Source organism: Mastigoproctus giganteus, chromosome 1 (genome assembly GCF_048544385.1).
Source record: "Mastigoproctus giganteus isolate SK-2022 chromosome 1, ASM4854438v1, whole genome shotgun sequence".
Taxonomy (NCBI): Eukaryota; Metazoa; Arthropoda; class Arachnida; order Uropygi; family Thelyphonidae; genus Mastigoproctus; species Mastigoproctus giganteus.
The window spans coordinates 199,615,146-199,638,185 of NC_143575.1; the positions used below are offsets into that span (position 1 = coordinate 199,615,146).

A 23,040-nucleotide genomic window follows, 5' to 3' on the forward strand; every position below is an offset into this window, starting at 1 on the left:
AAAATACTGTTTGATGAGTTGCAGAATACTGGTGGGCAAAAGTTTACAAATTAAAAAAAAAATTATTTACAAATTTTAAAAAATAAATTAAATTATATATAATTTTTGATTTTACATAGTAAGAATTGTGACAAAGTTAGTGTGTTACCTATTAGAAGTAACATAACGATAATGGAAATTTGAACATCGGCAATTTTAAACACTTCGCCAGGATTTCATGTGAATTGTACATGACTGCATGCATATACATCTTTATAAATTTTTCATATGAGCTGAATTAATTCAAGTTTATAAGTTACTGTTAAGCTTTTGAAGAGATAAACTAGGTGAGCAGTATGACATGGATTCACATTGTATACTTTTTTCAGAAGTGGTTTAGGGAGGCTTGGTGTATCGCTTTGATGTTGCTTTAAATAACATGCATTAAGTATTTAAGATTTTCATCATGCCACATTATATGCATACATTATATATAATTTTTAATTTCTTGCTATTATAATTAATAGTCTGCTCAAGAAGGCAAATCAGAGTGCCAGACAAGTTACAGTGATGATAATGAGCCTGCCATTGATTTTCCTGATTCTTCTCATGTACAGAAACTAGCAGCTCATGTAGAAACATCCCTGGAGGATAAATGCATAGAAAAGAAAAAAATTAATAAATCTGAAGGTAACAATTTTTTTTTTATGTTCGTAACATGTTTCTTTATTTCTGTATTGAGATAACATTTATGAAAGCAGGGCTCTCAAATGGTTCTTATTTTTCCTGTTGATTTTTTTTTTTTTGAAGCTAAGGCAGAATCACAATTTTTTATTTGTGGTTAAGTTACTATTAGAAATAACTGTTCTCCAGTGATAATACGCTGAGATATACAAAGTATTATCATAGCAGTCCTAAAAATTCACTGTTGAACATTCATTTTCTCTCTCCCCCAAATGAAATTTTGACCTGTTTGTTTATCCTCACTTCCCTAACCATTCAAAATTGGACATTATTTGTATGTGTTTGGAAGGTAAGATTAATGGAAGTTCATTCATTGGTCCAGAAGTTGTTTTAGAATTTTTGTTACATAGTAGTCAGTTTTTGTCAGAATGTGATATTGTATCTTTCCATTTCAGGATTTGTGATAATGACTTTCCATCTCCCTTCAGGATTTAATTTACTGAATTTTTATTATGGGCAAATGTAGTTTTAAAAGCAATTGGCTAAGTAAAAGAGACAGTAGAGGAGATCTCATTTTACCATGGACACAGAAGAAAAGTGTTGTGGGCTCAAGACCTGTTAATTGATCAGGCTAAAGGATTTTTTTAGTATATAAGGGGAGGTCAAAAAATTTCTAGCCTCTTATAAAAGGAATGCTGGAAAGTTGTGAAAACCAATTTATTTTTCAACATAGAGAAAGAGAGTGAAAAATCTTTATTACAACATAGGGATGATGATTTACATAATGGTGTGGTTGCAACTGCCCGTCACGGTGCAGTGGCCAGGGGTTAACAATATAAAATAAAGACAAAATTGCGTGCATAAACCAAAAAAAATACAAAAATAATAAAATAAATAAGTTAAATAAAGTATTAGAAAAAAATAAAGAAATGAATTGAGTATACAGACCATTATTTACAAAATGCATTGCATAAGAATATACATAGAATTGCATAATTATATACATTGAATTGAATTGAGTAAGAGAATACATTGATCCGGACTCGGGTTATAATATTGGTAGTGTTTCAGCCACCCGCTATGGATTATTCTTTTTCTATATTGTCGATCCTGAGTAAACTTGTCGAAGTCGACATCTAGCTCCTGGGAATGTGATAACGTCTGCTGAGGAAGGAACCGGCCGACAGGAGACGGCATGTGTGAAGAGGGCATAGTTGCGGGGTTGCTTGCAGATGTTCCAGAAGCATCTTGGTATGTCAAAAATGTTGAGCTGACGAGGGACATGGTTTTGGTTGGCCAATTGAGATGATGATGTCAGTAGGTTATAGCTATAGCCATATTCCCCCTTAAGTCAGCATACTTTTTTGGCATGATCCACTAGCTTTTGTAACCCACTCAAATAAAATTCAGAAGATTTTGACTCAAACCAGTTGTTGACTGCATCCATCACAGCATTGTCACTGTTGAATTTCTGTCCTTTCAAGTTCTTTTTCAGATTTTGAAATAGAAAATTGTCAGATAGAGCCAAATCTGGTGTGTGTGTGTGTGTGTGTGTGTGTGTGTGTGTGTGTGTGTGTGTGTGTGTGTGTGTGTGTGTGTGTGTGTGTGTGTGTGTGTGTGTGTGTGTGTGTGTGTGTGTGTGTGTGTGTGTGTGTGTGTGTGTGTGTGTCAGTGCATTGTTTTGATGCAAGATGACCCATTTGGCCAATTTCCCGTGCCTCTTGGGGCTAAGTCTGGAAAATAAGTGGGTGGGGACGATTATCATGTTGTTGGATGCCAAAAATTGTGCCACAGCAAGAGATGTGTGGGGGCTGGCACATTGTCGTGATGGACCCAGTTCTTTGGGTGCCACTTCTCTGGATGTTTCCACCTGATAGCTTTCCTTAATAGCCTCAGGATGGGACGAATTCCTTATGGATAATCCCGGCAATGTCCAAGAAACAGATCAGAATGGACTTCACATTGCTCCTCACTTGTAGGGCTTTCTTCAGTCGTGGCGAAGATGGACTCTTCCACTGGGATGATTGTTGCTTAGTTTCTGGGTCATACCTATATACCCAACTCTCATCACCAGTGACGACCATAAAAAAGAAGTTTTGATCATTCCTGGCCTTCTTGAAGATCTCTGCTAACTTTCATGCAATTCTGCTTTTGGTCTTCACTCAGTAACTGTGGCACAAACTTGGCCACAATCCTCATGTTCAACTCATCTGACAAAATCTGCTGACATGTGCTGTACGATAATCCTATAATGCCACAAATGTCATGGAAGGTCTGCCTACGGTCTTCACGGAATCGCCACCCGAACTTTTGTGACATTTTCTGGGGTGGTGCTCAATGAGGGATGCCCAGAGCGATTGTCGTCATCAACTGACATGCAACCGTTTTTAAAACAGTTAAACCAGTAGTAGGTCTGCGTCTGGCCTAAAGCATTATCACCAAAAGCTTGTTTCAACTTCGTATTGGTTTCTGCTGCTGTATCGCTAAGAAGGAAACAAAACTTGATGCAAACATGTTGCTCTCTCACATCAGCCATCACAACAATTGCAAACTACGTGAAATACACCGCCAAAGAACTGCTCATAAATTTTCAGTGACTCTATCCAGCCTGACGCCACGGGGCACACTGATTCACAAAGGATGCGTGCAGTGTTACCTAGTGCCACAAGTCCGTACTAGACGTAGTTACCGCACAACAGTCGAATTTCAGGAACATTTGGGTAACACCTCATATATGCATTCAAGGCTTCTGTGACTTTTAAAGGTTTCTTTTTTATGTAAACCCTAAACACAAGAGGTATTAGAACCTATAGTACTTAATACCGTGCTTGGGTTGGAGGTTGAGAAGATGAAAGAAGATGTTTGTTTACATTGAACTTGAACTTCTGTAAACTGTAATTTTCAGGAAATACGTATGAAGGAAGGTTGTTCCAGAAAACGGCAGTTGAATGAATAAACGAGGTAGATGAAAAGTTGGTTCTGTGAGTTTGAAGTTGGACACTAAGCGGATGTTGGCTGGTGGCGGCACGTGTTTGGACTGTTTTGAAAGAGAGTGCGGGAATTATAGAAGCCAATTCAGAAGAACAGTGCCCATGGAAGTATCTGTAGAAGAGGCATTCAGCAAAAACAGTACATCTATGAGAGAGCGAGTGGAGAGACTCTGTTAGAGATGAATCATTAATTAACCTAACTGCCCTCTTCAGAATGGAATCAAGAAGCCTGAGAGAGGTTTTGGGGGCACCACCCCAGATGTGGGAACAATATTCCATAGCAGGGGCGATTTGCGATTTATACAGAGTGAGCAACTGTTTGGAAGAAAAGTAACACCAAGAACGAAAGAGAAAACCAAGTTTTTTAGATGCAGAGGAAGCAATATTTGTAATGTGCTTGTGCCAAGAGAGATTAGAAGTCAGGGTAATCCCCAAAAGAGATATATCATTTTACCTAGAAATTGGAGTGTCACCAAAGATAAGCATAGGAGCAGAAGAATCCTTTTTGTGAGATAAGACAAGACTGAGTTTTAGAAGGAATTGGTAGCAGATTTTCGAGAAATTGAAGCTGATTGAGTAGGACAAGGTTTCTCAAAATGGAAAGTGGAATGCAATGTGCTATCATCGGCAAAACTATGGATAGGATTTCCAGTCAATGGAAGAAGGTCATTAATATACAAGAGGAAAAGAGTGGGGGAAAGAACTGAAACTTGGGGGACACCGGCATTAGTGGAGAAGTTAGAAGACAGAGAGCCATCTACCATCACCCTCAATGAGCGATCAGAGAGAAAACTGGATAACCAGTTACTAAAAACAGTTGGCAAACCATAAGATCGAAGCTTGTTTAGAAGACCTTTATGCCAAACACGATCTAAAGCCTTTGAGATGTCAAGAGCAACTACTTGTGTTTCACGGAACCCTTCCATTGAATTAGTCCATAAATAGGTAACATAAGCCAGAATATCACCAGTGGATCGACACTGACGGAATCCATACTGGCAATCATTGATCAGATGGAAAGTTTCTAGGTAGTTTAAGAGCTGGCAGTTAATTGATTTCTCCATTACTTTAGAAAGAGTAGAAGTAATTGGATGGGAGGGATTTGTCACCCTTTTTAGGAACTGGCTAGATATGAGCAAATTTTCAAGCAGAAGGAAAAAAACACCTTTGGAATAAGAAAGTGAAAAAAGGCGGCAAAGAATAGGAGTAAGTTCAGGAGCACAGGTTTTGAGAACAAGTGGAGAAATACCATCGGGACCTGGAGCTTTCTTAGCATCAAGATTCGTCAAAATCCTTCTGACATCCTTTTGATGGAAGACCACAGGAGGAATTGAATGGAGCGTGTTGGGAATGGTGGGAGGTGTTTTACCCAAGATCATTAATACATGAGTTGGAAGAAAAATGGGATGCTAGCAGGTCAGCTTTATCCTTGGCTGAAGTGACAACAGAACCATCTGGTTTGGACAGAGGTGGGAGCAGAGATGGGCAAAAGTTGTGGCCAATAGCTTTGGCAAGAGACCAGAATGCTCAGCTACCATTAGGGAAAGAAGCAAGTTTTCTACTCTTAGCCTGTTCAAACTCTAGTTTGGACTGATTAATAACTGCTTTACAATTGTTGCAAGCTTTGGTGTAGGCAGAAAATGTAACTGGAGAATTAGAAACAAGCCAATTACGATATGCAACATTCTTCTCTTGAACAGCCTTAGCACATTTATTGGAAAACCAAGGTTTAGATAAAGGACGAGATTTTAAAGTGGAGTGTGGGATAAACGATTCCATTCCTGGAAGACTAATTTCACTGACACGATCTGAGCAAACGTTGACATCAGAAGTTTTGAAACAGTAATCCGACCAAGGAAAAGAAGAAAAGAAGTCTCGCAGGTCACCCCATTTTGCATTCTTGTAACGCCAAACAACACGAGGTTGGAAATAGCCATGAGATAAAGGTTCCATTGGAGAAAAGACAATCACCAAGTTGTGATCTGAAGTGTTTAAAGGACCTCTCACTTCGACCATGTACTTAGAAGGGTTGTTTGTGAGAAAAAGATCAAGCGTATGGCTGTATGATTAGGATTGTATGGTATTCTTGTAGGTAAATGAACAATCTGTGCAAAGTCATTAATAATTGCAAAAGCCTCAGTATATCGACCATCTGGGTCGGTGTGACTAGAAAACGGAAGCCAGCTGGAGTTGTGAACATTAAACTCACCATGGAAAATTATCTCACTGTTAGGAAAGTTGGACTGGAGAAAGTCAAGTTGCAAAGAGAGGAAGTCAAAAAGCTCCAAGTGATTAGTGGAATTGGGAGAAGGGTAGAGACAACAGATGAATTTGGCACAATGAGGTAGAGAGATTTTAAGCCAGAGAAGATCAGAGAGGAGATTCCAAATTGCCAAGTCTCTGACAGGGAATATCAGAACGGACATATGCACAGGTACTACCTTTGAGGCGAAAGGAATCATTCAGCGAATAATTTGGGCATCTGAGATGAGCAGTAATTGAATCAACCGATAACTGAGATTCTGTCAAAAAATGTACATGGGGTTTGGCAGACTGCAAGTGGAAATGGACATCGTTGAGATTAGAATTTACACCACTTATATTTGTGAAATGAATTAGGAAGTGCTTGGGAGGTTTAGATCTTTTCGCAGATAAGCTTGCTTTATTAGTTTGACAATTCATGGTGTATTCAATAGTAAGAAAAAGTGGGTGGGACATGCTGTATGAAGTAATGAAATTTTTGGATATGGCGTACATATGGTAAGAATATACCCAGATCCTTGCCATAACGTGGCCTCGACAATGCTCCCCGCATACACACTACTCGGACTCCCTCCAGTCACTGTCTGGCAGAGTAGAGGTAGCAAGATTATACACTAGCTGATCCAGAAGCCTCCTAGAGAGTTACCAATAGGTTTGGTCCTGTGTACTAACTAGCGGCCGGCCTGCAAACACCGTTTTAGAGCTGTACCCTCAAAATGTAAGGAATATTGGATCTCGCCACGATGTTCATCATAATCTCAAAAGTCATCAATCATACTGCATGATGGAAGAGATAGGGAAGGGTTGACTGGAACTTCGCTCTAAAGACTAAACATGGGTTCCACCACTTCAAGCCTCCAATAAGCAAAGTGGTGGTATTGCACCGGTTGATGAGTCATCTACCACCTAGTACTGCCTGGTAACATAGAGGGGCGGCGTTCCTCCATGTGGTGTGGGCACCACACCTCGATCCCTGCCTACGTTGGTTCACACCTAGGTGGTCTTCCACCATGTACTTGTTCATGGAGGTTATACCCAGGATTACTAACAGTCCCACCATCGTGAAGGTGTAAGCAGAGGATTTGGCTGTCACAGACCATCCAGACTTTGCCGAAATTGGGTCCACTTGACTTGAGTGTCACCCAAATATCAGTTCCATCAGCGTTTTAGACTCTCAGGTAGCAAGTACAGCTTGTCTGGCATAGTAGTAGTAGTAGTAGTAGTGGCATGTGATGCAAGAAAGCAAATGTATGAGCTTATGCAGCATCAGCCAAAAAAAAAAAAATCACACTATTCCCTCCAAATGCCTGTCCAGTTCCTCCTTAAATTTATTCAACCTATCACCTTCCACAACAACAGATGGAAGTTTGTTCCAGCAATTAACCACCCACTGGCGAAAGGCAAATTTCCGCACATCTATTCTACATCTGTCTTTTCTTAATTTGAATTTATGCCCCCTTAGGTTCGTAATCTGAACAAGTGGAAGGATCCCATCAGAATTCAGCGTGCTCAACCCATTCAAGGCCTTATATACCTCAATCAGATCACCGCGCAGGTGCCTAGTCTCCAGCCACTGCAATTTGCAGAACTTAAGCCTCTCTTGGTAAGAGGATCCCTTCATTCCCCCTCACCCATCTTGTTGCCCTTCTCTGTACACGCTCAAGTAAATCTACATCCTTCCTAAAATGAGGCCTTCAGATCTGTACGCAGTACTCAAGGCGTGGCCTGACCATTGCGTTATACAGAGGGATAATCAACTCCTTTTTCCTGCTAGCAAAATTCCTATATATCATTGACAAAACCCCATGACCGGCCATGGCAGCCTGTCTGCATTGCTAAGAAAACTTCATATCTGCCTGCACAATTACTCCCAGGTCTTTTTCATTTTCTACCACCTTAAGTGTAGTACCACACAGTTGGTACGTTTCTCTGGGGTTACTTCTACCCATATGCAGTACTTTGCATTTGTCAAGGTTAAACTTCAGTTGCCACTTCTTAGCCCATCTGCCCAAATTATCCAGATCCTGTTGCAGCAGCACACTGTCATTACTGTCATTAACAACCCTGCCAACCTTTGTATCATCTGCAAACTTCGACATTAAGCCTGATATACCTTCATCAATATCATTGATAAATATACAAAACAACAGTGGACCTAACACCGAACCCTGTGGGACTCCACTAATAACATTAGTCCAAGAAGAGCAGCACCCATTGATTACCACCCTGTGTCTTCTCGCACTTAACCATCCTTTTATCCATTGTAGCAACTTACCCTTAATACCATTCTGCTCCAATTTGTACAATAGTCTTCCATGCGCAACAGTGTCATGTCAAAAGCTTTCCTGAAATCCAAATATATGATATCAAAATTATTTTTTGCATCCAGTTCCTTTGTAACCACATCATAATATCCTATGAAATTTGTCAGACAAGACTTTCCCTTAACAAACCCATGCTGTGTCTGAATTATTGCTGCAGTCTTGTCTAGATGATCCTGCAATACATCTTTAACTAGTGACTCCATTATTTTACCCGGAACAAAAGTTGAACTAACTGGTCTGTAATTATTCGTGTCACCCTTCGATCCCCCTTTGTGAATTGGGGATACATTTGCACATCTCCAGTCTGTCGGAACCTCCCCTGAGTTCAAGGATGCTCTCCTAATTATGGCTAAGGGTTTGCTTAGTTGCTTTGCCGCCTCTTTTAATATAACTGGATAGATCCCATCCACCCCAGGTGCTTTTCTTACGTTTAACTTCAACAATTTCTCCTCCACTTTGCTCTCAGTTATTACAAAATCATTAAGTATCTTGCTACAATTTGATAACCTTCTGCCATTTTCAAACCTTAATAATTCCTCACGTGTGAATGTAGATGCAAAATACTCATTCAGTTTGTTTGCTATCTGAGCAGGATCATCAACAGTCGAACCATCGATGTCAAGTGGACCAATCAGATTCATCCCCTTCCTTTTTAGAGTTTATATAAGTAAAGAAATCCTTGCTGTTTTTCTTAGCATCTTTTGCCAAGGATTTCTCGTAATCTGCCTTCGCCTGCCGAACTTCCTTTGTGACCTGATTAAAGATTAACTTATATCTGCCATAGGCTTCTGAGACGCTTGATAATTTATATGCATCCCATGCATTTTTCTTCTCTGTTACCAGTGTCATTAGTTCATTTGACAACCATTTAGGCCTAATCCTTGAACAATATTTCTTAATAGGTATGAAACTTTTAGTAGCTTCCACGATGAATTCCTTGAATGCTTCCCACTTAGAATTTACTGTTGGTAACATCATCAGTTGATCCCACTGTACAGAATTTAAAAACTGTCGGAGACCACTGTACTCGCCTTTACCGAAGCAAAAACCCTTTCCTTTACTCCTGATGGTAATTAAGTCTTTAAGTAAATCCCACGTCAGTACACTGTGAACACTGCCACCTAGTGGTTCTTTTATCTGCAAATTCCTAATACATGAATGATCACTGCTGATAACCACATCAAGAGTATTACTTTCTCTGGTTGCCTCTCGAACATGCTGCTGCAGAAAACAATCATCCAATAAATCCAGAAAAGTCTGACTAGTGTGTGAGTGTCCAACCCACAAGTTCCAGTCACTATCTGGGAAGTTAAAATCCCCCATTATAAGACATTCCGATTTACTAGCCCACTCTATTTCGCAGTGCTTATGTCACACCAAACTGACTCAACAGTGCACTGTTCATCTATATCAACTGGATGCACTTCTTTTGATTTTATGTTTTTCTTTATTAACAGCATAACACCTCCTCCCTTCCTATCCTGTCTATCCTTTCTGTATACATTGTACTCCCCAAATTCCAGTTCGGCATTCCTTATATCTGTATGACACCACGTCTCTGATATCCCAACAATATCCGCCTTTGATGTCTTGACCAAAGGCGGATATTGTTGGGATATCAGAAAGATATCATATCTGAGAGAATGTCTGTGACAATCTCAAGGACCAAATACCATAATTTGGTATACCATAATTCTAATGTATGCATGATCTGTAAACTATCACCCCAGTTGACAGAGGCATATAGCAGCATAATCTGCCATAATCTCCATTCCAGATTTAAAACCCAGTCCTTTGCCTTTAACAACTGCTACCTCTCATCATCATCCAACATAGAACTTTGTGATCACTTCCTACTAATTGTTCCTGTACTCTTAGCCCTACAGTATCATCTGGTTCACAAGTGATCAGGGTCTGGAATATTCTTGCCCTAGGCCCTTTTCCTAACATTCTGATACAAATAACAATCATTTAGTTGATTTAAACATTTTTTTTCCTACATGATGAGGTTCCCTCCCATTTGCTGAATTAGGGACAAATTGAAATCACCTATAATAAGACATACATATTTACTTCCTTGCTCATTTCATTTGCATGTAGAGGCTCTCATCGTAATATATACAATGTTCTTTAGATTTATAAAGAATACTTTATGCTTTAAAGAATGTTACTACTGGTGACTGACTCTCGGACCAAAATTGGAGCAGTGGGGAAGCTGTTCAAGATTACTTGCTTAAGTCTACATTCTATTAAAAAAAAAAAAGAACTGATGAACTGGAATTAATGCATAATGCAGAGTTGTGTTATTTTATAAAACTATATAAATTTTTCAATAACCTGTGTTGAAATAGTACTCCACTTCTCTATTGCATTGTGGCATTCAGCTCACGCAGCCTCTTTAATAGAGGTTTAATATACACAAACACAAGTTACATTTCCAATTGGAAATGTAACTTGTGTTTGTGTTATATAAGCAGCCAAGCAGTACTTCAGTTTTTTCTGAATTACTGCTTGGCTGCTTATTTAGATTCAATGTGTTTGTTCACCATTTGACATGAAGTTGCTAACAGAGGCTGCTTGCTGTCTGATTATGGATCCAAATAGTTAGTTACATTTGTGCTGTTTGAATTTTCAGTGGCTAACAAATTTGGTTTCTGGACAATGTTATCTGATTAAAAACGATATTAGTTAGTTTATGTTGACTGTATGGACAAATGTAGTAATTTCTAAGGACTTTCACTTTGTATGGTAAATGAACTGTAAAATAAACCAACAGTATGAATAACAGTATTATTCAAAATAATGTAGTATGGATGTCTGTCTTTTCATAGCCGTTGTGCATATCTAATATAATGGGAATTGTTAAGTTAGTTATGCATTTTGATAATGCAATATCAACAAGGAAAGTTGAGGAATTCCTGTAACCTAGCCAAATATATTTTACTTGTCATAGTATTGTATTATTGAAAGGTAAATCCCACAAAGTTGCTTGTTCCATATTCCAACAGTTACTTATGGATCATATCGGTCTGTTGCTTCAGTTCACATTGGTTGTTCATTGTCTCAATATCTCAAGTTATATCTCTTGACCACTATGAAGCTCTTGTAGAATGCAAATCTTATACAAAATTTGTTACTTGTTAAAATACTGTACTACTGTGACCAGTTCCACATTGTTTTGAAGCTCCCTTACAGATTTTTTGGGCTTGTTGCAGTTTGTTCAATTAAATTTCTCTATAGCAGATCTGTGAGATGCTTGAGCCTCTCCAAATATAAACATTACGGCAGCTCTTTCCTTGTTTTCCTTTCATTCTGTTGAAATTAAACCTACAAAAAAGAAAAACAACAGTTAAAAGTATTTTATTTTCAATATAGTGCATGCCTTGGACAAACAATATTCTATCAATATGAGCATTATAACCGTATTTCTTTGATTCTAAGACGCACTTTTTCCCCTATAAACATATCTATAAATGGGGTGCGTCTTAGAATCTATGGAGTCTTACAATCGCAGTTTTTTTTTTTTTTTTTTTTTAATTTTCCCACGCTTTGCACACAGCACCACATGTTTTGTTTTTACACTGAAACCCTGCCTGCAAGTTTGACCATTATCCTATTCTCCAATTCCATTGGAGAATAAAGTGGCGCAGGTGATTTCATGCCCTTTTGAAATGTGAAACCACCGTTATTTCATTATAGTGGAGCTCACTCAGTGAAAACTAGGAAGTTTCGTTTGTATCTTCGCAAGTATGTATGAAGTGGAGTTACTGTATTTCATTCATTTTGATCCCTTATTGAACATTAAAATGTAGTAGTAGTAGTAGTAGTGGCATGTGATGCAAGAAAACAGTGCATGAGCTTATGCAGCATCAGCCAAAAAAAAAAAATTCACACAACCATTCCCTCTAAATGTTTGTCCAGTTCCTCCTTAAATTTATTTAACCTATCAACTTCCACAATGACAGATGGAAGTTTGTTCCAGAAATTAACCACCCCCTGGCTAAAGGCAAATTTCCGCACATCTATTCTACAGTTGTCTTTCCTTAATTTGAATTTATGCTCCCTTAGGTTCGTAATCTGAACAAGTGGAAGAATCCCATCATTATAGAATTCAGCATGCTCAACCCATTCAATGCCTTATACACCTCAATCAGATCACAGCGCAGGTGCCTAATCTCCAGCCATTGCAATTTGCAGAACTCAAGCCTCTCGTGGTAAGAGGATCCCTTCATTCCCCTCACCAATCTTGTTGCCCTTCTCTGTACACGCTCAAGCAAATCTACATCCTTCCTAAAATGAGGCCTCCAGACCTTTACGCAGTACTCAAGGCGTGGCCTGCCCATTGCCTTATACAGAGAGACAATCACCTCCTTTTCCCTACTAGAAAAATTCCTATATATCATTGACAAAACCCCATGACCTGCCCTGGCAGCCTGTCTGCATTGCTCAGAAAACTTCATATCTGACTGCACAATTACTCCCAGGTCTTTTTCATTTTCTACCACCTTAAGTGTAGTACCATACAGTTGATACAATTTCTCTAGGGTTACTTCTAGCCATATGCAGTACTTCACATTTGTCAAGGTTAAACTTCAGTTGCTACTTCTCAGCCCATCTGCCCAAATTTTCTAGATCCAGTTTCAGTAGCACACTGCCATTACTGTCATTAACAACCCTGCAAACTTCGAGATTAAGCCTGATATACCTTCATCAATATCATTGATAAATATACAAAACAACAGTGGACCCAACACCAAACCCTGTAGGACTCCACTAATAACATCAGTCCACAAAGAGCAGAACCATTGATTACCACCCTCTGTCTTCTCCCACTCAACCAGCCTTTTATCCATTGTAGTAACTTACCCTTAATACCATTCTGCTCCAACTTATACAATAGTCTTCCATGCGCAACAGTGTCAAAAGCTTTCCTGAAATCCAAGTATATGATATCAAAATTATTTTTTGCATCCAATTCCTTTGTAACCACATCATAATAACCAATCAGATTTGTTAGACAAGACTTTCCCTTAACAAACCCATGCTGTGTCTGAATTATTGCTGCAGTCTTGTCTAGATGATCCTGCAATGCATATTTAACCAGTGACTCCATTATTTTACCCAGAACAGAAGTTAAACTAACTGGTCTGTAATTACTCGTGTCACCCTTCGATCCCCCTTTGTGAATTCGGGATACATTTGCACATCTCCAGTCCGTGTGGACCTCCCCTGAGTCCAAGGATGCTCTCATAATTATGGCTAAGGGTTTGCTTAGTTGCTTTGCCGCCTCCTTTAATATAACTGGATAGATCCCATCCATCCCAGGTGCCTTTCTTATGTTTAACTTCAACAATTTTGCCTCCACTTTGCTCTCAGTTATTACAAAATCATTAAGCACCCTGCTACAATTTGATATCTTGTGGCATTTTCAAACCTTAATAACTCATGTGTGAATGTAGATGCAAAATAATCATTGTTTGTTTGCTATCTGAGCAGGATCATCAACAGTTGAACCATCAATATCAAGTGGACCAATCAGATTCATCCCCTTCCTTTTAGAGTTTATATAAGTAAAGAAATCCTTGCTGTTTTTTTTAGCATCCTTTGCCAAAGATTTCTCGTAATCTACCTTTGCCTGCCTAACCTCCTTTGTGACTTTTAGCATTAGCATTAGTAGAGGCATTTGATGCAAGAAAGCAAGCTTATGCAGCATCAGCCAAAAAAAAAAAAAAAAAAAAACCACTTCCACTTCACCCGTCTGTTCGTTCCATATACCTGTCCAGCTGAGCCTTAAACTTATTTAGGCTATCAACCTCCACCACAAGGGATGGAAGTCTGTTCCACCAACCAACCACCCGCTGGCTAAAGGCAAATTTCCTCACGTCTATCCTACATCTGTCTTTCCTCAATTTGAATTTATGCCCTCAGGTGATTTTTCTGAGCTAGAGGAAGAATCCCATCAGCATTGAGCATGCTTAAACCATTCAAGGCTTTATACACCTCTGTCAGATGACCTCGCTGGTGCCTAGTCTCCAGACACTGTAATTTGCAAAACTTAAGCCTTTCTTCGTAAGAGCACCCCTTTGTTCCATTGACTAATCTTGTTGCCCTTCTCTGTACTTGTTCCAGCAGCTCTACATCCTTCTTGAAATGAGGCCTTCAGACCTGTATACAGTACTCTAGGTGTGGCCTGACCATTGCCTTATACAATGGAATAATCACCTCCTTATATCCCTGCTGGAAAAATTCCTGTATATCATTGACAATACTCCATGAGCTACTCTTGCAGCCCGTCTGCACTGCTCAGAGAACTTCATATCTGCCTGCACAATCACTCCCAAGTCCCTTTCATTCTCTACCACTGTCAGTGTAGTACCACAGAGTTGATACGTTGCTCTGGGGTTGCTGTTTCCCATGTGTAGTACTTTACATTTGTCAATGTTAAACTTCATTTGCCACCTCTCAGCCCATCTGCTCAACCTTTCCAGATCCTGTTGCAGCAGCATAGTGTCAGTACTGTCCTTGACAACCCTGCCAACCTTTGTATCATCTGCAAACTTGGACATTAAGCTTGATATACCATCATCAATATCATTTATAAATACAGAAAACAATAATGGACCCAACACTGAGCCCTGAGGGACTCCACTAATAACATTAGTCCACGATGAGCAGTGTCCATTGATTACCACTCTCTGTCTTCTCCCCCTCAACAACCCCTTTATCCATAGCAGCAGTTTGCCTCCAATGTCCCACTGCTCCAATTTGTGTAGCAGTCTTCCATGTGCAACAGTATCAAAAGCCTTTCTAAGATCCAAGTATATAATATCAAAGTTATTCCCTGCATCCAGTTCTTTTGTGACTGCATCATAATATCCAATCAAGTTGGTCAGGCAAGACTTCCCCTTAACAAAACCATGCTGTATCTGAGCTATAACTGAAGTCTTGTCTAAATGATCCTGCAGTGCTTCTTTAACCAGTGCCTCCATTAATTTTCCTGGAACAGAAGTTAAGCTCACAGGTCTATAATTACTTGTGTCAGCCTTTGATCCTCCTTTGTGAATTTGGGTCACATTTGCACATTTCCAGTCTATGGGTACCTCCCCTGAGTCCAAGGAAGCTCTCATAATTATGGCTAAGGGTTTGCTTACTTCCTTTGCTGCCTCCTTTAATATAACTGGATAGATCCCATCCAACCCGGGTGCCTTTCTTGTGTTTATCTTCGACAGTTTCTCCTCCACTTTACTCCCAGTTATTTCAAGATTCTGTAGCTTACTGCTAGAGTTGAATACACCTCTGGCATTCCCCTTGCTGAATAACTCCTCATGTGTGAATGTTGATGCAAAATATTCATTTAGTTTGTTAGCTACCTGAGCAGGGATCATCAACAGTTGACCCATCAATATCAAGTGGACCAATCTGATTCATCCCCTTCCTTCTAGAGTTAACATAAGTAAAGAACTCTTTGCTGTTTTTCTTTGCATCCCTTGCCAAGGATTTCTCGTAATCTGCCTTTGCCTGCCTAACCTCCTTTGTAACTTGGTTGCATATCAACTTGGATCTATCATAGGCTTCTGTGTCATGTGTTAATTTGTAAGTATCCCATGCATTTTTCTTCTCTGCCATATCCTCATTAGTTCACCTGACATCCATTTTTGCCTAAACCTTGAACAATATTTCTTAGTTGGTATGTAAAGCCTAGTAGCTTCCAAGATAAGTTCTTTGAATGCTTCCCATTTTGAATTTGCTGTTGGTAACATCATCAGTTGGTCCCACTGTATAGAATTTAAATACTGTCTCAGTCCATCATAGTCGCCTTTACGGAAGCAATAACCCTTCCCTTTACCCCTAATGGTAGTTACCTCTTTGAGTAAATCCCACTTCAGCACACTGTGATCACTGCCACCTAGTGGTTCGTTTATCTGCAGATTCTTAATGCATGAAGAATCACTGCTGATAATCAAATCAAGAGTATTACTCCCTCTAGTTGCCTCCCGAACATGCTGATGTAGAAAACAATCATCCAATAAATCCACAAAAGCCCTGCTAGTGTGTGAGTAACCAGCCCCCAAATTCCAGTCAATATCTGGGAAATTAAAATCTCCCATTATAAGACTCTCTGATTTACTGGCCCACTCTATTTCCCTGTACAGTTCCTTATTATACTCATCAGAGTCATTAGGCCTATAGCACACTCCTACTCTCAATTTTGATCTCCCAGTGCTTATGTCACACCAAACTGACTCAACACTGCACTGTCCGGCGATGTCGACTGGCTTCACTTCCTTGGTTTTTATGTGTTTCTTAACTAATAGCATAACCCCTCCCCCCTTCCTATCCTGTCTATCCTTTCTGTAGACATTGTACTCCCCAAATTGCAGTTCTGCCTCCCTTATATCTGTGTGACACCACGTCTCTGATATCCCAACAATATCTGCTTTGATGTTTTGAGCAATACCTCAAATTCATCAAATTTATTTACTAAACTCCTAGCATTGGTGTACACGCAAGTATACCTGCACCTGTTTCTATTCTTAGCTACCCTAACACAACCCATGTGTTTACTTGTACCGCAATGGCTCCCAGCAGTCTCTGAAATATCATGCATCTTGTTTTTCAGGCTTCTGCTCATTCTAATAGAAACAGTGCAAGAATCTCTTTCACCTCTGCCAGTGGCTACTGTCAATCTATTGGTCTTTGTCTCCCCCCAAGCTAGCAGTTTTCCGACCCACCTAACACTGCCTCGATAGCATCAGCAAATATTCTTGCACCCTTTCTATTTAATTGTATCCCATCCCTATAGAAGCAGTCTCTCCTGTTAACAAGTACAGTCCAGGCTGAAAAAAATTCTACCCCTTGAGCCTTGCACAATCTTTCCAGGGCCGAATTGATCAACAAGGCTCTCATCATATACTCCCTCCTATCGTGTCTGGGCAGAATTGCAGACACTTTCAAATTCAACCCTAATTCTCGGCTTTTGTTCAACAGTGACCTGTACTTGTTAAGTAATTCTGCCGGTCTCCTACTCTTAATATTATTAGTGCCAACGTGTACAACTATATCACCTTTTGTGCCCTTAAAAGATGATATTCGCTCTACAACGTCATCAACCTTTGCCCCTGGCAGACATACCCTGGTCCTGTTCCACCTATCTTTTTTACAAAGCATGTTCCCCGTTTCCCTGACAATAGAGTCACCAACAACTACTAGTTCCTTCGGGACCAGCGCATTCTGCCTTGGGGGTTGTCTCTGTGTCATGCGATGCCCAAGTGCAAGCTCTGGCGTTGATGTGGGCAGTTGATGTGGACTTGATTACAGACTAGCTTATATTGCCATAGGCTTCTGTGTCACCTGATAATTTATATGCATTCCATGCATTTTTCTTCTCTGTCACGAGTCTCATTAGTTCATTTGATAACCATTTAGGCCTAAACCTTGAACAGTATTTCCTAATAGGTATGAAACTTTTAGTAGCTTCCACAATTAATTCCTTGAATGCTTTCCACTTAGAATTTGCTGTTGGTAGCATCATCAGTTGGTGCCACTGTACAGAATTTAAAAACTGTCTGAGACCACTGAACTCACCTTTAAGGAAGCAAAAACCCTTTCCTTTGCCCCTGATTGTAAATATATCTTTAAGTAAATCCCACATCAGTAGACTGTGATCACTGCCACCTAATAGTTCCTTTATCTGCAAATTCTTAATACACGAATGATCACTGCTGATAACCACATCAAGAGTATTACTTTCTCTGGTTGCCTCTCGAACATGCTGCTGCAGAAAACAATCATCCTATAAATCCACAAAAGTCTTACTAGTGTGCGAGTGACCAACCCACAAGTTCTAGTCAATATGTGGGAAGTTAAAATCTCCCATTATAAGACATTCTGATTTACTAGCCCATTCTATTTCTCTGTACAATTGTTCGTTGTAGTCATTCGAGTCATTAGGCCTATAACACACTCCTACTCTTATTTTTGCTTTCGCAGTGCTTATGTCACACCAAACTGACTCAACAGTGAAGTGTTCATCTATATCAATTGGATGCAATTTTTTTGATTTTAAGTTTTTCTTAATTAACAGCATAACACCTCCTCCCTTCCTATCTGTCTATTCTTTCTGTACAAATTGTACTCTCCAAATACTAATTCTACATTCTTGTTATCTGTGTGACACCACATCTCACGTCAAAAAGACTGCACTACAAAGCCGCATTGAAAAGAAAAGTTATTGTGTATGCAAAAGAACCTGGAAATGGAGCTGCGGGTCGACATTTTGACATTAGTGAAGTAAATGTTCGTTATTGGAGAAATGATTGCAATTCCATATTTTCATGCAAAGCAACAACCAAGTGCTTTACAAGGCCTAATAAAGGAAGATTTGCACAAGTTGATAAAGCTGTGATACGTTTTGTAACAGAGACACGCAGAAAACGATTACCCATCACTCGACAAGCCATGCAATTGAATGCCGGAGAAATTGCCAAGTCCCTCGGAATAGAGAAAATAATTTTTAAAGGCGGTCGTGGCTGGTGCAACAGACTCATGCATCATAGCGGATTATCGTTATGGTGCTGAACATCTATCTGTCAAAAATTTCTTGCAGACTTTCAACAGAAGCTGATTAACTTTCAGCGACAGGTGATGAAATTAAGGAAAAAAAGAAACTATGAGTTTAGTCAAATTGGAAATGCTGATGAAACCCCGGTCTTCTTCAGTATTCCTCGAAATTATGCCAACAATGCTAAAGAAATCTAGATTATAAGCATGGGCTACGAAAAGCAGCGTATCACTGTGATGCTATGCATCACCGCTGATGGTCGAAAGTTGCCACCATATTTAATTTTAAATCGAAAAACCATACCGAAGAATGAAATTTTCCCCAAAGATATTATTGTGTGTGCACAAAAAAAATGGATGGATGTTGGCAGAGCTTATGGAAGACTGGCTAAATATTTTGGGGGAATAGACATCCTGGAAGTCTTCGTAACCCACCTAGCATTCTAATACTTGATGCATTTTATGGACATTTGTCCGAACAAGTCAAAAATAAAATCGTGCAAAAACTTGGTGACTTTGTTGTGATTCCTGGTGGCATGACTAGCCAACTGCAGCCATTTGACGTTTCAGTCAACAAACCATTTAAGGGTTACATTAGAAAGGAATATGAATCCTGGCTGTTGACCCAAAACCTTCCGCTGACACCTTCCGGAAAAATTAAGAAAGCACTGGCATCAAAATTGGCAGAATAGGTATCAATAGCTTGGAAGCTGATCCCAGAAAGAATAGTCAGGCACTCATTTAAAAAATATTGCATCACCAACGCTCTCGATGGCTCAGAAGACAATATATTATGGGATAATGAAGATAACGATGGCTCGGAAGAATATGACCCTGAATGTGAAGTAGACTCTGATATTGATTCAGATGCAGATATCGACGGCTCAGAAGATTCAGAAGGAAGTGATGAATAACATACCTACTGATAAATACTATTGTTAGTAAATTGAATTCTATTATAATAAAAATATTTGTTAGATTTATTTTAGCATTTTATTTTATTTATTTTTTCTTAGAATCAAAGCTTTTTTCTGTTGGTGGTACTGAAATTAAGGCGCGTCTTAGAATCAAAGAAATAGATGTGCGAAAATTTGCCTTTAGCCAGTGGGTGGTTAATTGCTGGAACAAACTTCCATCTGTGGAAGTTGATAGGTTAAATAAATTTAAGGAGGAACTGGAAAAACATTTAGAGCAAATAGTTGTGTGATTTTTTTTTTTTTTGGCTGATACTGCATAAGCTCATACTCTTGCTTTCTTACTACTACGACTACTACTAAATACGGTAATTAACAGGAAATACTTGTGGCAAATGAAATTCTGATATAAAACTTAATGAATAAGTGAATTCTGTCACTCACAGTGGTTATTCAAATGAAGAAATAAATGATCTTCTGCTGTTTATATCTTGTATCTTAAGTGTGCACCAGCTTTGCATCTGTTTCCCAGATTGATTGCACTGTTGTGGTGAGCGAACAGCAACCTTATTTTAGCCATCTTGGTTTTATGTGTCAGTCTAACTTTATTCTCCATGTTTAAAACTTTGCTGGTTCATATACCATTATAACAAACACAAAGATTCAGCAGTTGTATCCTGTACTGGTTGCATGAGTTGTGAGTTTTTGTTTTTGATCCATTAAAGTCATCTTTAACCCATTAACCCATGATCCAACCACTTTGAAGGGAACATGATAATGTGTAGTGTACTTGATTTATAACATAGGGAAGTTTGGTAGAAAGTCTAGGGATTATCTGCTGATAATTGTAAGCAAGGTTAACAACTCATTGATAATTAGTGGTGGAGAACTCAATAGTTTCTCAGTAACAATAACTCATTCACTGAACACTAAACAAATTTTAGATTGTTATTTATGTAAACAACATTGGTACAGCAACTTTCATCTATTTGTATTTGACTGGGGAAAAAAATTTAAAGATATTTGTGATGTGATACGTCATATGATCTTCTAAGGTTGAGTTGTTTTGTGCATTTTAGAAATCCAAAGGAGCAGGTTGCTCTTTGTCATTTTAACTCTCTTGTAATTAAAGAAAAATAATATTTTTTTAAGTGGAATTCAACAGAAGCAAATCTGTTTTTTAGTTTAGCCATGCTGAACAATACCTTTGGGGGGAGGTCATCATGAACCATGGTGCAAGCTATGTTATTTTGAGATTGTGCTACATTATCACACAATTATATTATGAATAGTGATTTCTTTCTTTCTCCTCCCACATAGCAGCAAATAGTTCGTCAAATCCTGCTTACTTTGATGCAGCTACTTCTGTCTCACCTATCAATCATTCCAAGAAAGATGGCAATGATGCTGAGTCAAAGGATTGTACATTTTCATTTGAGTCTAATTACTCAGCTATCAGACCAGGTATGTATCACTGAATTTAACATTGGCTTTTGTATGTAAATTATACACTTAGTATTACTGAATTGTGACCACCCCATCTGTAATGGACTATGCCACATAGCTCACAGTATAAAAACCCAAACAGTTTCGTATGCTATTGCAGTGGTAATTTGCATCTGGTCGTGCAAGTCAAAGTGATAAAGTAGCAGTTATGGGACATAGTAAAGATATCACGGTTTCAAAGGCATGATTGCACGAGTTCATGCTTCAGGTGCTTCCCTATTGGAAACAGCACATATTGTCGGTTGCTCATGACCTACTGTGGTTAAGGTGTACAAAGAATGGCATCAAACAGGTCAAGCCACCTCCCACTGACAAAAATGACAGTGGGAGGTAGTTTGACCCATTCAGAAGGTGAATGTTTGTGCTGAGCGAAGGGTACAACACATTGTACAGGCTCAATAGCAGGTCACTATGCGAGAGTTGACGCTGCAATGCAATATGGGGAATGCATGAACAATATCCCCAAATGAAGATGCACTGCACACTCAGATGTATGGAGTTCCACAGCAGATGACCTGAGAGACACCCTCTCCTCATTGTTGATCATCATCAATGGTGAATGCATGTGGTGTCAACAACATGTTGGTTGGATACTGGAGGACTGGAAACAAGTGTGCTGGGATGAGACCAAATACCTGGTGCAGCACGAGTACGTGGTGCCCACCATCCAGGGGGGGTTGTGGTGGTTGCTTAATATAGGACAAGTTTTTCTGGCAAGAATTGAGACCCCGGGTGCATGTGAAGCAATGTTCACTGATGAGGTTTACAGCAGCTCTTAAGAGACCATGTGTGCCCTGCCATGTTGCATTTTTTTCCAGGAGAAATGGGATCTTCCAAGATGATAATGTGGCATGTCATCAGGCCTGCACCATGCATGAGTATTATTATTAGCCACATGGTGCAAGGAAGCTTGAAGTTTAAGATGCACCAGCCAAAAAAAAAAAAAAAAAGTTTCTGAATTACTCCAAGAGAGAGAGAGAGCGAGAGCGTGAGGTAGAAGGGAATCACCAAGAAAGAGAAGAATGATGATATCCAGCTCAGGACCCTGGGTGTGCCAAGCCATACTCACCAGATGTGAGCCCCTGGGGTTAAAGCCTCTGGAGTAGTTCGAGGAACCCAGTGAAGATAACACCTATCTAGATTGGCTCCAAATTTGCCAGACTTCAATCCAATTGAACACCTGTAGGATATTTTAAAACAGGAAGTGAGGTGTATGGGTACACAACAGTCATCTCTTCTGACACTGTGGAATGCCTTACAGGCAGCATAGCTATAGATCCCTATGTACATTTTCAGACATCTAGTGGAATCAGTGCCTAGGCGATTGGCAGCTGTTATTTGTGTGAATGGTGGTCCAACACAATATTAGATAGGTGGTCACAATTCAATCATCAATGAGTGTATATTGCTTGCATTTAAATTTATGTTGCCTGAGAAATTCTGTAGCTTGTATAGATTTTATCTTTATATATAAAAGAGGAGGGGAGAGAGAGATTTGACAGAGGTGTTACACTAAGACTCCTTTGCTACTAGGAATAGCCTTGCAGAATGAATCTTATTGGTTAAAGAGCTGTCATTCTTTGTCAACCTGGCATAAATATAATTGTTTACTTTCAGTTTGATTACTTTACTCCTAATATAAAGGTTGAAATATATAACATAGTGAGAATACTCAAAGCAGATAATGTTAGATATGATGTTCACAAAGTGAACATCATATCTAATACTTGTGGTGCTCACAAGTTTATTTTATATAGAACATAGAATAGAAGAGGACATGTAAATAATATTAATTGTAGTGAAAATAGCACAGAAATATCA

General features: G+C 39.2%; 1 protein-coding gene across 2 annotated transcripts in view; it reads left to right on the plus strand.

Annotated features, from left to right (window-relative positions):
* Positions 1–23,040, plus strand: part of Ate1 (arginyltransferase 1) — a 169,158-nt gene that overhangs the window by 50,808 nt on the left and 95,310 nt on the right. For both annotated transcript variants that reach the window (XM_090375480.1, XM_090375488.1), the window contains exons 5-6: positions 507–669; positions 21,034–21,177. In XM_090375480.1, coding sequence (XP_090231606.1) covers positions 507–669; positions 21,034–21,177 — 307 coding nt within the window. The remainder of the gene's footprint in view (positions 1–506; positions 670–21,033; positions 21,178–23,040) is intronic.